The 15,566-nt window shown below is 40.1% G+C and overlaps 1 protein-coding gene across 3 annotated transcripts in view; it reads right to left on the bottom strand.

Annotated features, from left to right (window-relative positions):
- Nucleotides 1-15,566, bottom strand: part of LOC124139514 (kinesin-like protein KIF19) — a 60,047-nt gene that overhangs the window by 8,106 nt on the left and 36,375 nt on the right. For 2 of the 3 annotated variants that reach the window (XM_048402684.1, XM_048402685.1), the window contains exons 4-14: nt 10,937-11,024; nt 9,100-9,236; nt 8,697-8,822; nt 7,275-7,516; nt 6,166-6,203; nt 5,459-5,643; nt 5,075-5,225; nt 2,619-2,715; nt 1,894-1,971; nt 1,528-1,595; nt 1,243-1,406 (exon numbers count right to left, since the gene is read on the bottom strand). In XM_048402684.1, coding sequence (XP_048258641.1) covers nt 1,243-1,406; nt 1,528-1,595; nt 1,894-1,971; nt 2,619-2,715; nt 5,075-5,225; nt 5,459-5,643; nt 6,166-6,203; nt 7,275-7,516; nt 8,697-8,822; nt 9,100-9,236; nt 10,937-11,024 — 1,374 coding nt within the window. Of the gene's footprint in view, nt 1-1,242; nt 1,407-1,527; nt 1,596-1,893; nt 1,972-2,618; nt 2,716-5,074; nt 5,226-5,458; nt 5,644-6,165; nt 6,204-7,236; nt 7,517-8,696; nt 8,823-9,099; nt 9,237-10,936; nt 11,025-15,566 lie in introns of all 3 variants that reach the window. The other variant, XM_048402683.1, reaches the window with a different exon arrangement.

The raw sequence follows: 15,566 nt of genomic DNA, 5'->3' as shown, positions 1-15,566 counted from the left end.
CGAAAAAATATCAAGCAAGAGCGATCAGCTGTACCAAAGTGCTATGCTTATGGTTATTAATTTAGTTCAAGTGTATATAGTGGAGCTGCAACTAAAATAATATGATATTGGAATAAATTATTCCTGATAAAATAATAGTTTCAGATACAATTCATACTGTCATTGTATCAAAATTCTTTAAAGTTATATTATTAGGTAATTATAAACTGAATCACCGGTAGATTCCGTGAAACGTGTGCACAGTTGATTGTTGCTTCCGGCTTAGTTTACGAGACAATACACATGGTAATCTTAATCTCTGCATATAATCCCCATCAGAACAGAAAATTGAATTGGTAAATCATCATGTCAAGTGATGTTCTATCTCAAATTTGAAATTTGTATTGACCAAGTTTAATTGTTATGATCTGTTTGTTTCCCTGAAATCGCTGAAAGGATACAATGTGATTTTTTTCCGCGGAAGACAAACAAGTTTTTATTGCAAATGTGGGGATTGTGGGGATGTGCTGGTGACATGCTTCATTACCATTCAATTTATAGACGGGGTATATAAATTAGCATTGATTTTGAAGGCTTGTACATGGGGGTCGCCTTATACGCAGGATCGCTTTATAGACGGTGATATACGGTATTTTGGATCGCATTGTGTTTAAATATTGTAGCATTTCACTGCTGGTGTCGCGTGTTTGAAACGAGGAATTTTTGAGGACTTTTTTTAGGGGAAAATGGAAATAAAAACAAAACGTGCAGTGGACTTTATGATGATGAGGGTGGTGCCTGAGAACAAAGACTATTTTTTTTTTTAGCCCAAGGCCTGCATCACATGGGGCTTTCCTCCAACATCAAACTTACATGTCGTGACATAACAGAGACTGTCCAGAGTGTGGAACACATTGAGTCAGGTCACTGTAGGAGAACTGTGGTAGGGTGCTGGGCTAACATCTGTGTTCCTGAGCCATAACTATAGTTTTTCACTACGGTGTAACACTGTCACTATCATATCAATTAAAGTCTGATCAAAGACCTAATGGTCTGAAAGTAGCAGTACACGTTCAACTTTTCACGCAGGTTGGCTTTGAGTGCTGAGGTCAGACACAATGTAAATAAAACTTAAATAAGTAGACATTTTCATTTCACGAGGAAACAAATCTCTGGGCTTTGGAATAACAGTAAATGTAATAAGCAACTGCCCAAGCGGGATGTGATGTCTCTAATAAAACAACACTTCTGAAACCCACGTACCTCCTCCAATTTCTTCATCTTGTGTTTGGCCGTCTCCAACTCCCGCCTGACTGTTGATCGCACACGTTCTGTCTTGTGTTTCTCATCATGCAGCACCTTCAGCTCGTCCCGAGCCACGCGGACTTCATCTGGCTGTATGATGTTGCCCTTGCTGTCTCGCTCATCTGGAAACACAGTCAGGTTAGGCTGAGATGCTGCATCCAGAACATACTCACAATAGTCAGATATCGCGATGGAACACGTAGGGCGCAGATTCAGTAACTACTGTACAGAAGTTACAGGTACCTTTATACTTGTTGTCTGTACTGTCACCATCCTCTCGCTTGGAGCCTCGCGCCTTCTCAACATCCCACCTGCAACAGAAGTCGGAGCGTGTGTTACAATCTTGAGTCATATCATTAATAGTTCAGCTGTATGATGACATCGTGAACAGGTCATGTTGTTTTAAATACACATCCTCATTTCCCCCCATGGACTTATTACTAAAACATGGAACTTAATATTTTATACATGACTGAACTCTTCTTTAAACTGAATAATTTTGATTATCAGGTGTACTGTAGTTGGAGAATATAAAGTGATGTAATGCTTTTCTGATGACCAGGTGTGCTATGACTGATGAACCTAAGCGACGTTAACATGTCTACTGACTCGCTGATGACGAGCTGGTTCCTGTTGGTCTCCAGGCTGATCTCCATGGAGGCATTGTTCAGCTCCATCAGCGTCTTCCTGCAACACAGTGTGGACATTCAGCTCTCACAGAACCCTACAGGCTCAATAGCCTAATTATTGAACTGTCTAAACAGAAACTTGAGAGTCCATTTGCTCCATCCTCACAGCATCCTAATTATGGAATGTGACAAACTGTCAGAATCTATGAGGGAAATTGAAAACTGAGTGACTGAAGGTGATTCTGTAGTCAAATTACAGCTCTATCTTGCATGGATGTCAGCATGGTCAGTAGTCAAGTCTGGACCAGACAAACCATGCAAGATGAACCAGGTAACAGATCAGGGGTCCATTTCACAAAGCTATCGTAGCGCTAAGGTGATCGTAACTCCCATACTGTAACATAGGCTTACGACTGTCTTTGCACTATGATAGACTTGTGGAAGAGGGCCAACATGGTCATATACTGCCTATGTCAGTGTGAACAACAATGATTGATCCTGGGAGCCTATTCTACCAACGGGGTCATTTGTGTGAAAAGTTCCACCCTGCACTGCTGAGTTACCCCTCTACTTTCAAGGGTTTCTGAAGGGTTTCACAAATGTAAATGACATCACATAATACAATGTTTATTCCTACTATATGATATTTCTGATGCAGAAGCACACTCAGTTAACAATCTCTACTAATTGTATGTATCCTCAAACCTGAGTTCCATCTGGTCCTTGAAGCAAGTGAGCAGTTGTTCTCGCAGCTTGGTCATCTCATCTCGGTCAGCATGGCGACGGGCCTCTAGTACCTCCGCTGTGGAATGAAGACATATATTATATAGTTATCATATAATAATTTTATCATAATGTAAAGTTAACATGATATACACTGGATGAAAGGCCAGTCACATGATAGCAAAACTGATGTTCATAAGCAGAAATGACACAATATTACGTTTATACGAGAGAGAAAGAGAGAGAGAGAGAAACCAACAGGACAGTCAAAACAAGGCAAAGTTGAGCAGGCCTCACTAATACCCTGACTTCGACTCTAACATCAGCTGAAGAACAATTTTGATATTGGAGATATATTGAAGCCTTAACATTTGAACCGGTTTCTCTTAAAAAGCACAATAATACAACATAGTAAAGGCATGATTCAAATAAGCACTAGAGCATCACCAGCAAGTTTTGCAGGATACAGTACACTTGACTTGACACTGACTTGACATTGATTAAAAATATTGATTAAAAGTTCAAAACATGAAAAAGAAATCTGATTTTTTCAGAAAATATACATATTAAAATCAACTTTGCACCGAACCTCTCCTATTAGTATAGAAAATGTTCCTTAAATTTGAAAAAATCTATGAAGTAGTTCTAAAGTTAGAGGTTGCACAAATGTTGAGGTGAAAAAAAACATTCTATGTTCAAAATATGTAACAATTCATATTTTCACATATCAAAATCACTGCACTTCTTCTATTAGTATGGAAACTGTTCCCTGAATTTGAAAAGAATCCATGCATTAGTTTTCAAGTTAAATGTTGCACAAATTCTAATAAATTCTAAGTTAAAAAATGAAAAATAGCGCTATTTTTCAGAAAATCCAAATATTGAAATCAAACTTTGCACTGCACCTCTCCTATTGGTATAGAAAGTGTTTATCAAGTTTGAACAGAATCTATGAAGTAGTTTTCAAGTTATAGGTCGCACACATAAAATGTCCTATAACTATGATTTTTTAGGCTGGGTTATCATAATACCATCATCCTAAACTTCTAACCAGAGCACCATGTTAATTCAGACAGTAACCTTTACCAGTGAAACTGTGCACCATAGTTCAGGATTAATGGATATATAGAGTTATGTCCCTTTGAATAAAGGTGGAAGTTAGCCTTTCTTGACCAGTGGTGCAGTGGTGCAAACTAAATCAGTGATCCCTCGCTACATTGCTAAATTTGGGGCCCAAATAATTGATGAGCGTTATAGACGATCAACGGTTTAACCGAGGTGGAGTCGTAGGTGGTAGATGACCAACAAAACAGTATACATGCTCTGCCTACCTAACACCATCTACGTTATGTTTCAGAGTTTAAAAAAAGTAGTTGTTTATGATTCATAGTGTAAAAAATGATTTATCGAGCGTTATGTGCTTTAAAAAAAAACACACTTCGTATCCCTTCAGTGAATTATGGTGAATGAATAGGTATAACAAACTTGGTCAATAAAAATATGAAGTTTGATATAAAACATCAATAGACATGATGATTTACAATTTAAAATGTATTTCCTGCTCTCCAAGGCATTGTTTTATATGCAGAGATTAAGATTACCGTGTGTATTTTCTCGTGAACTAAGCCGGAAATAGCAATTAGCTGTGCACACGTTTCTCTCGCATCTACCAGTGATTCAGTTAAAAAGTACCTAATGATACAACTTCAAAGAATTTTAATGCAATGGTCAGAAGAAATTGTATCTGAAATTATTATTTTATCGGGGATAATATATTCCCATATTGTGTTATTTTAGTTACAGCTTTCACTATATATATTTAAAATTATAAGAACCTTTAGCGCAGCTCTTTGGTTCAGGTGATTGCTATTGCCGGATATTTTTATGCATGGAACAATTAGACCAGTCACAGTAGGGACTTCCCGCGCTACATGTATTTCCATTTCGGAAACATTATGTTGACATTTAATAGTTAAACAGCCGCAAATTTGACTTTTAACGAGTCAAAGTATGGCATTTATGATATATGTATCCATCCTCTTTCAAGGCGTCAATAGCGGTAATCTGAATGTGGTTGCTGTAAACAACGGTGAGTTGTGCGATCTACCGATCACTTCACATACAATTAAGCCGAAATTAATGGAAACATTATTGAATGAAATTTTGATAAACAATGAACACCTTTTTATAAGCAGATAGTATAATAATGGGATTAAATTGCGTACTTCAGTTTGAATTTGTTAACTGGTATATTTCCAGTGTTACGTGATCATGGTGATCAACCGTTAATGTTTTTTTAGATGGGGAAAACTTTGTATCATTTGAAAACTTGAGTTTATTAAAAATAAGTAAGGTTTTGGGAGCCTTGCTTCACCGTTCCCTATAACCAAGTTAGCGCTATATTGAAGAGCGTAATAGCGAGGGAGCACTGTACTCACATTGCACGGCCTGGATGTTGGCGTGGGTGCGACTGCCAGTGCCCTGGTCCTGTAGGCGGCTCCGCAGTTTGAGAATCTCATCACGCAGCTCCGAGATGATGTTAGTGTACTGGGCTATGTGGTACGCTACATCGGTCACATTGCGCCGCACCTGCACACAGAAACCACAGCAGCTTGATATCACATGTAACTCATTGGTACTCTGACATAATTTTAATATCTTGTGCAAGGGATGGTGGGTGATCTCAATCAATGGAGTTGAAAGTAACTTTTGCATAGCAGAAGGATGGAGATTGTTGCAGAATTTCTGCTTTTTTCTTTGATTGGCATACATATAGATAAGCAACAATCCTGAATGAGCGAACAGTTTGGGAGTGTTTCTACCTTTGTTTTGATGTGTTTGGCTCTGTCTGCATACACTAGTGTGTTGCGTGACTCCTCAAAGTGCAGGCTGGCCGGGCTGATGTGTGCGATCATGACGGTCTTGCAGTTGCCGCCAAGGGCATCCTTCAGGAGGCGGGTCAACTTACTGTCTCGGTAGTTGATGTACTTTGGGCCATTCTTGTCACCTGCGGAGTATAATAATCTCCTGATATGGTAGATAAACATCCTACTCACTGGTAAATGATCTCAAACACGAACGCCAAAAAATACATAAATACCATTAATCAAACATGCTTAACATAACATCAATTAAATTTGAATTATTATATGAGTACAAAAGTTATTGTTAACTTTAGTTCAATCTTACCAATAGTAACTCAAAACACATAACATATAAACATGATAAACGAGTAGCGTATGTGTTAGAGTGAATATTATCCTACCCTATTTTGTATACCGGGAATGAAATTCTCTAGTGTCAGGATGATTCTCCCTAGTGAATTTGAAGCAATACCAGTGTGTTTAATCCTATCCTATACTATACTCTAGAGTAAAACTCCTCCAGGGATAATCTTTAGGTAGGATATAATCCTTGCTTACAAATGCGTGTCCTGTCTGTGACTTACTGAGAGTGTTGATACAGTTGCCCAGGACAAGGAGGGATCTGTCTGTCAGCCCCCTCCACACTATGTCTGTCTGTGACTTACTAAGAGCGTTGATACAGTTGCCCAGGGCAAGGAGGGATCTGTCTGTCAGCCCGTTCCATCCTATGCCTGTCTATGACTTACTAAGAGCGTTGATACAGTTGCCCAGGACAAGGAGGGATCTGTCTATGTCAGCCCCCTCCACCCTATGTCTGTCTGTGACTTACTAAGAGCGTTGATACAGTTGCCCAGGGCAAGGAGGGATCTGTTTATGTCAGCCCCCTTCACCCCATAGCTGTCTGTGACTTACTAAGAGCGTTGATACAGTTGCCCAGGGCAAGGAGGGATCTGTCTGTCAGCCCCCTCCACACTATGTCTGTCTGTGACTTACTAAGAGCGTTGATACAGTTGCCCAGGGCAAGGAGGGATCTGTTTATGTCAGCCCCCTTCACCCCATAGCTGTCTGTGACTTACTAAGAGTGTTGATACAGTTGCCCAGGGCAAGGAGGGATCTGTCTGTCAGCCCCCTCCACACTATGTCTGTCTGTGACTTACTAAGAGTGTTGATACAGTTGCCCAGGGCAAGGAGGGATCTGTTTATGTGAGCCCCCTCCACCCTATGTCTATCTGTGACTTACTAAGAGCGTTGATACAGTTGCCCAGGGCAAGGAGGGATCTGTTTATGTGAGCCCCCTCCACCCTATGTCTATCTGTGACTTACTAAGAGCGTTGATACAGTTACCCAGGACAAGGAGGGATCTGTCTGTCAGCCCCCTCCACACTATGTCTGTCTGTGACTTACTAAGAGTGTTGATACAGTTGCCCAGGGCAAGGAGGGATCTGTTTATGTGAGCCCCCTCCACCCTATGTCTGTCTGTGACTTACTAAGAGTGTTGATACAGTTGCCCAGGGCAAGGAGGGATCTGTTTATGTGAGCCCCCTCCACACTATGTCTGTCTGTGACTTACTAAGAGTGTTGATACAGTTGCCCAGGACAAGGAGGGATCTGTTTATGTGAGCCCCCTCCACCCTATGTCTGTCTGTGACTTACTAAGAGTGTTGATACAGTTACCCAGGGCAAGGAGGGATCTGTCTATGTCAGCCCCCTCCACACTATGTCTGTCTGTGACTTACTAAGAGCGTTGATACAGTTGCCCAGGGCAAGGAGGGATCTGTTTATGTGAGCCCCCTCCACCATCCTCTTGCCACGGTTGTGTGTGTTTGCTGCACGTTCTGACCCTGCCAGATCGATGAGGAACAGTTTCCCCGTGCGTACTTCCTGCATGGTGTTGCGGACGCGGTTGCGCTGCTTCACGATGACCTGCAGCACTGCATGGGACCGCGACGAAGTCTTGTTGGCTGCGGTGGGCTCCTGGGTACGCTCCTGATTGCCCTTCATCAACATCTGGATCACCTGACAAATCCAACAATTGTCTGTAGGATTCACAGACTTACAACAAACAGGGGCTGCCGATCACTAGGGCTTCATCAAGGGAAGCCTAGCTAGCACCTTAACACACCTGTGCCCTCAAACTTACTCCTACTCATCATGTGTGTGGCCCGTGAATATCCCGGGTAGAATAGGTCTTCAGCAACCCATGCTTGTGGTAAAAGGTGACTATAGTTGTCGTAGGAGGCAACTAACGAGATCGGGTGGTCAGGCTTGCTGACTTGGTTGATGCATGTCATCGATCCCAATTGCGTGGATCAATGTTCATGTTGTCAATCACTGGATTGTCTGGTCCAGACTCGATTATTTACAGACCGCCGTTATATAGCTGGAATATTGCTGAGTACGGCATTAAACAACAAACAAACAAACGAAATCATCAAGTGTGAACCAAGTGACACACGTGAACATCCAGGGTAGAATAGGCCTTCAGCAACCCATACTTGCTGTAAAAGGCGACATTGCTTGTCGTAAGAGGCAACAAACGGGATCAGGTGGTCAAGCTCACTGAATTTGTTGATCAATGCATGTCATCGTATCTCAAGTGCGTAGATCAACATTCATGATGTCAGTCACTGGATTATCTGGTCCAGACTCGATTATTTACAGACCGCCGTCATGTAGCTGCTATATTGCTGAGTGAGGTGTTAAACAACAAACAAACAAACTAAGTGAAAATAGCTGAAAATAAAACATTTAGCCTTAAGGGATTAGTCCACACATATAGGACCTCTTGAAATTCACATTGATTTTGTGTATGTTGCTCCGATAAATCCTTGAAAAGATTATCTCTGTGTTCACACACACACACACACACACACACACACGCACACGCTCACGCACACACACACATGAACATGAACACGCACACACACACACATATACATGGACACTCCTGATGCATTAGATATAAACTGTCTATGTATGAAAGGGGAATAACTCTTACAGTCTTAGATGTCACACCAGCTACAAGATTGAACACAAGCATTTTATTGATATTAAAGTTTGGTTATGCCTTTCTCTTTGCCATCACTCATTATCTCCATTAACAAGACAAGTCTCTTTATACTCTTTAAAACGTTAATATTCATCAGCGTGCAAATTACAATAAATTGACTAACTCTGGTAACAGAGTTCAACTGACCTCATCTGTAGACCTTGCAGTGACCTCTGATAAACCTGCAACCTGAACTTGACCCCGGGAGTCTTCTCGAAGGTCGAGGATGCCTGATGAGGGATTAAGGAGGTCGCGGATCATCTCGTTGTAGATCTAGAACAAAGACATTCAACAGACTCATGTTACTACAACCACTGCTTACCTATATTAGAACCACCTGAACTTTCTATGTTATAATGTTGTTATTACTAAATTAATAAACCACTGATACATAATTATCAGCTATTACTCATATATGAACAATCTGAAATGGTAATTGTCCGGAAGTCAAGGTTTCTGGAGTAATGGGGTGTGGAATGTATTTAACAGTACCAGGAATTATTTCTGGAAAACAGAGTTTGCTATTAGGAGGCATCAACATCAACAATACCTCAAGATAGGACATGGATACTTTGTAGGCCATATTGTTGCTCGTCTTCTCCATCTCCTGGAAGAGGTCATTCAGGGTGAGGACCATGATGCCCGGCTCCTTGTCTGTTCCCAACATAGTGTGCGTCTTCCCAGCACCTGCAACACATGCAACATCACTACCATATCCTACATAGCAACATCAACAGTCTGTATTTCTCAGTCAGTGTAGGGAGTGGGGAAGCCCAGTGGTTGCTACTGATCACACTAAAGACAAAGGTTTAATAAACATTTACTCCAATAATTGTAACTGAACTGTTATTCTACCATGAATTTGGTTAATACACGATTTTGATTGGTCAATCAATGGTATCAAATCACAATAAACCCCCTCTGATTGAAACAGCCGATTTGATGGCCCCATCACCGCGGAAGCTAATATTTTCGGAATAGTACTTCTTTAACAGGCATTGTCAGTATAGGCATATTTAAATAATTATACGTACAATTATATGCAACAATTTAAGATTTGAAATCGTCACGCTGCATGTTCCATATTCTATTTAATGTGGTTAAATCTACAGGTAACCTTGCTCTACATTGAAAGCAGGGATCCGGAAATCGGTCTGTGTGCCGGACTTGTCCGATTGTGACTGCAAAATGTCTGATTTGAGATAGCTATAGTGCAAACCGGACATTTTACAATTCAGTCAACATCAATCACCACAGGCACACTGACCTACATCCCGAGAGGTTGAAATAGTATACCGGTATGTTAGATCTATTTATCTATCAAGTGTTGTACGCCATAAAACATGTCGTAGAATTATCCGTTCAGCAAATTCAGGTGAACAAACAGGTAAATATGTTATAAAACTTTGCTAAACATGATGTTTTACCATTTAAATTGTATTTCCTGCTCTCCAAGGCATTGTTTTATATGCAGACATGAAGATTACGGTGTGTATTTTCTCGTAAACGAAGCCGGAAATATCAATCAGCTGTGCACATGTTCTCGCAACAATCTACCAGTGATTCAGTTAAAAAGTACCCAATGATACAACTTCAAAGAATTTTGATGCAAAGGTCGGAAGAAATTGTATTTGAAATTATTATTTTATCAGGAATAATATATTCCAATATCGTATGTTGTTATGTTAACATTTAATAGTCAAACTGCCGCAAATATGACTTATAATGAGTCAAAGTATGGCATTTATGATATATGTATCCATTCTCTTTCAATTAAAGTTCGTTTCAAGGCATCAATAGCAGTAATCTGACTGTGGTTGCTGTAAATAACTGTGAGTTGTGCGATCTACCGATCACCTCTCATATGATTTCACCAAAATTAATGTAAACATTATTGAATGAAATTTTAAAATAAACTGATAAAATATATTCGAAACATAAGTCCAGATATACAATGAACAAAATTTTATGACCAGATAGTAAAATAAGCATGATAATGGGATTTCATATTTCAGTTTGGATTTGCTGACTGGTATTTCCGGTGTTACGTGCTTGCGGCAATGTTTTTTTGAGATGGGGAAAAACATTGTATCAGTATAAACATTGAGTTTTTTAAAAATGTAAGTAAAATTTGGGAGCCAATTGTTACCGCGTGCTATACCGAGGTAATGAAGGGCACAATAGCGAGGGAGCACTATATATGTTATGAAAATGAGACTTGAGTTTATTCTTTTTGTTCATACATCCAGCACCTCAGATATGAGGTGGGCGTGACCAAAATTTAAATGTTCAATTTGCAAAAAAATATTTCTGGATCCCTGATTGAAAGTACTTTGACAGTATATTTACCTCCAACTTCAGCCATTGCCAAAGTAGCAGCTACCTACCTGTTGCCCCGTATGCAAACACTGTAGCGTTGTAGCCTGTGACCACGTTTGGGATGAGAATCTTTGTTGTGGCCTCATACACCATTTTCTGAAAAAATAACATGCTGTATTATTTGCTTGTTTGTTGTTTAACAACACATTCAGCAAGTCTAGCCATATGACCGTTGTCTGTAAATATTCTAGTCTGGACCAGACAAACCCATTATATCAGATACATTGTGTATAAAATAAAGTATCATACTGCAGGTGATAAATAGCATATATATAATCCTAGTTCACCTAAACATAACATTCTCTCTTATTCCTATAGTAACAGTATTTGGCCTGACGCACTTAGACTTCTGTACCTCCGTAGAACAGAACAGGTAATAAATTTGTTACAGCCTTCATACCATGAATGCTACAACCATGGATCAATAATGTTACTACTCTACTTACAACATGTGGGAATAGTTACTACTCTACTTACAACATGTGGGAATAGTTACTCCCCTACTTACAACATGTGGGAATAGTTACTACTCTACTTACAACATGTGGGAATAGTTACTACTCTACTTACAACATGTGGGAATAGTTACTCCCCTACTTACAACATGTGGGAATAGTTACTCCCCTACTTACAACATGTGGGAATGGTTACTACCCTACTTACAACATGTGGGAATAGTTACTACCCTACTTACAACATGTGGGAATAGTTACTCCCCTACTTACAACATGTGGGAATAGTTACTACCCTACTTACAACATGTGGGAATAGTTACTCCCCTACTTACAACATGTGGGAATAGTTACTACCCTACTTACAACATGTGGGAATAGTTACTACCCTACTTACAACATGTGGGAATAGTTACTCCCCTACTTACAGCATGTCGGAATACTGAATGTTACTACCCTACTTACAGCATGTCGGAATACTGAATGTCACTACCCTACTTACAGCATGTGGGAATACTGAATGTCACTACCCTACTTACAGCATGTCGGAATACTGAATGTCACTACCCTACTTACAGCATGTGGGAATACTGAATGTCACTACCCTACTTACAGCATGTCGGAATACTGAATGTTACTACCCTACTTACAGCATGTGGGAATACTGAATGTTACTACCCTACTTACATCATGTGGGAATACAGAATGTCACTACCCTACTTACAGCATGTCGGAATACTGAATGTTACTCCCCTACTTACAACATGTGGGAATACTGAATGTCACTCCCCTACTTACATCATGTGGGAATACTAAATGTTACTACCCTACTTACAGCATGTCGGAATACTGAATGTCACTACCCTACTTACAGCATGTGGGAATACTGAATGTCACTACCCTACTTACAGCATGTCGGAATACTGAATGTTACTATCCTACTTACAGAATGTGGGAATACTGAATGTTACTACCCTACTTACAACATGGGGGAATACTGAATGTTACTACCCTACTTACAGAATGTGGGAATACTGAATGTTACTACCCTACTTACAGCATGTGGGAATACTGAATGACACTACCCTACTTACAGCATGTTGGAATACTGAATGTTACTACCCTACTTACAGAATGTGGGAATACTGAATGTTACTACCCTTCTTACAGCATGTGGGAATACTGAATGTCACTACCCTACTTACAACATGTGGGAATACTGAATGTTACTACCCTACTTACAGCATGTGGGAATACTGAATGTCACTACCCTACTTACAGAATGTGGGAATACTGAATGTTACTATCCTACTTACAGCATGTGGGAAAATTGAATGTCACTACCCTACTTACAGAATGTGGGAATACTGAATCTCACTACCCTACTTACAGCATGTGGGAATACTGAATGTCACTACCCTACTTACAGCATGTCGGAATACTGAATGTTACTACCCTACTTACAGAATGTGGGAATACTGAATGTTACTACCCTACTTACAGCATGTCGGAATACTGAATGTTACTACCCTACTTACAGCATGTGGGAATACTGAATGTTACTACCCTACTTACAGCATGTGGGAATACTGAATGTTACTACCCTACTTACAGAATGTGGGAATACTGAATGTTACTACCCTACTTACAGCATGTGGGAATACTGAATGTCACTACCCTACTTACAGAATGTGGGAATACTGAATGTCACTACCCTACTTACAGCATGTGGGAGTACTGAATGTCACTACCCTACTTACAGCATGTCGGAATACTGAATGTTACTACCCTACTTACAGCATGTGGGAATACTGAATGTTACTACCCGAATTACAGCATGTGGGAATACTGAATGTCACTACCCTACTTACAGCATGTCGGAATACTGAATGTTACTATCCTACTTACAGAATGTGGGAATACTGAATGTTACTATCCTACTTACAACATGTGGGAATACTGAATGTTACTACCCTACTTACAGAATGTGGGAATACTGAATGTTACTACCCTACTTACAGCATGTGGGAATACTGAATGTCACTACCCTACTTACAGCATGTCGGAATACTGAATGTTACTACCCTACTTACAGAATGTGGGAATACTGAATGTTACTACCCTTCTTACAACATGTGGGAATACTGAATGTCACTACCCTACTTACAACATGTGGGAATACTGAATGTTACTACCCTACTTACAGCATGTGGGAATACTGAATGTCACTACCCTACTTACAGAATGTGGGAATACTGAATGTTACTATCCTACTTACAGCATGTGGGAAAATTGAATGTCACTACCCTACTTACAGAATGTGGGAATACTGAATCTCACTACCCTACTTACAGCATGTGGGAATACTGAATGTCACTACCCTACTTACAGCATGTTGGAATACTGAATGTTACTACCCTACTTACAGAATGTGGGAATACTGAATGTTACTACCCTACTTACAACATGTGGGAATACTGAATGTCACTACCCTACTTACAGCATGTCGGAATACTGAATGTTACTACCCTACTTACAGCATGTGGGAATACTGAATGTTACTACCCTACTTACAGCATGTGGGAATACTGAATGTCACTACCCTACTTACAGCATGTCGGAATACTGAATGTTACTACCCTACTTACAGCATGTTGGAATACTGAATGTTACTACCCTACTTACAGCATGTGGGAATACTGAATGTCACTACCCTACTTACAACATGTGGGAATACTGAATGTTACTACCCTACTTACAGCATGTGGGAATACTGAATGTCACTACCCTACTTACAGAATGTGGGAATACTGAATGTTACTATCCTACTTACAGCATGTGGGAAAATTGAATGTCACTACCCTACTTACAGAATGTGGGAATACTGAATCTCACTACCCTACTTACAGCATGTGGGAATACTGAATGTCACTACCCTACTTACAGCATGTCGGAATACTGAATCTCACTACCCTACTTACAGCATGTGGGAATACTGAATGTTACTACCCTACTTACAGAATGTGGGAATACTGAATGTTACTCCCCTACTTACAGCATGTGGGAATACTGAATGTCACTACCCTACTTACAGCATGTTGGAATACTGAATGTCACTACCCTACTTACAGAATGTGGGAATACTGAATGTTACTACCCTACTTACAGCATGTGGGAATACTGAATGTCACTACCCTACTTACAGCATGTCGGAATACTGAATGTTACTACCCTACTTACAGAATGTGGGAATACTGAATGTTACTACCCTTCTTACAACATGTGGGAATACTGAATGTCACTACCCTACTTACAACATGTGGGAATACTGAATGTTACTACCCTACTTACAGCATGTGGGAATACTGAATGTCACTACCCTACTTACAGAATGTGGGAATACTGAATGTTACTATCCTACTTACAGCATGTGGGAAAATTGAATGTCACTACCCTACTTACAGCATGTCGGAATACTGAATGTTACTACCCTACTTACAGCATGTGGGAATACTGAATGTTACTACCCTACTTACAGCATGTGGGAATACTGAATGTCACTACCCTACTTACAGCATGTGGGAATACTGAATGTTACTACCCTACTTACAGCATGTGGGAATACTGAATGTTACTACCCGAATTACAGCATGTGGGAATACTGAATGTCACTACCCTACTTACAACATGTGGGAATACTGAATGTTACTACCCTACTTACAGCATGTGGGAATACTGAATGTCACTACCCTACTTACAGAATGTGGGAATACTGAATGTTACTATCCTACTTACAGCATGTGGGAAAATTGAATGTCACTACCCTACTTACAGAATGTGGGAATACTGAATCTCACTACCCTACTTACAGCATGTGGGAATACTGAATGTCACTACCCTACTTACAGCATGTCGGATTACTGAATGTTACTACCCTACTTACAGCATGTGGGAATACTGAATGTTACTACCCTACTTACAGAATGTGGGAATACTGAATGTTACTCCCCTACTTACAGCATGTGGGAATACTGAATGTCACTACCCTACTTACAGCATGTTGGAATACTGAATGTAACTACCCTACTTACAGCATGTGGGAATACTGAATGTCACTACCCTACTTACAGCATGTGGGAATACTGAATGTTACTACCCTACTTACAGCATGTCGGAATACTGAATG

The sequence above is a fragment of the Haliotis rufescens genome, unplaced genomic scaffold (genome assembly GCF_023055435.1).
Source record: "Haliotis rufescens isolate VD_foot unplaced genomic scaffold, xgHalRufe1.0.p SCAF_28, whole genome shotgun sequence".
Classification (NCBI taxonomy): domain Eukaryota; kingdom Metazoa; phylum Mollusca; class Gastropoda; order Lepetellida; family Haliotidae; genus Haliotis; species Haliotis rufescens.
Note: the sequence above shows the minus strand (reverse complement) of the source record. Positions and strands in the feature narration are given on the sequence as shown.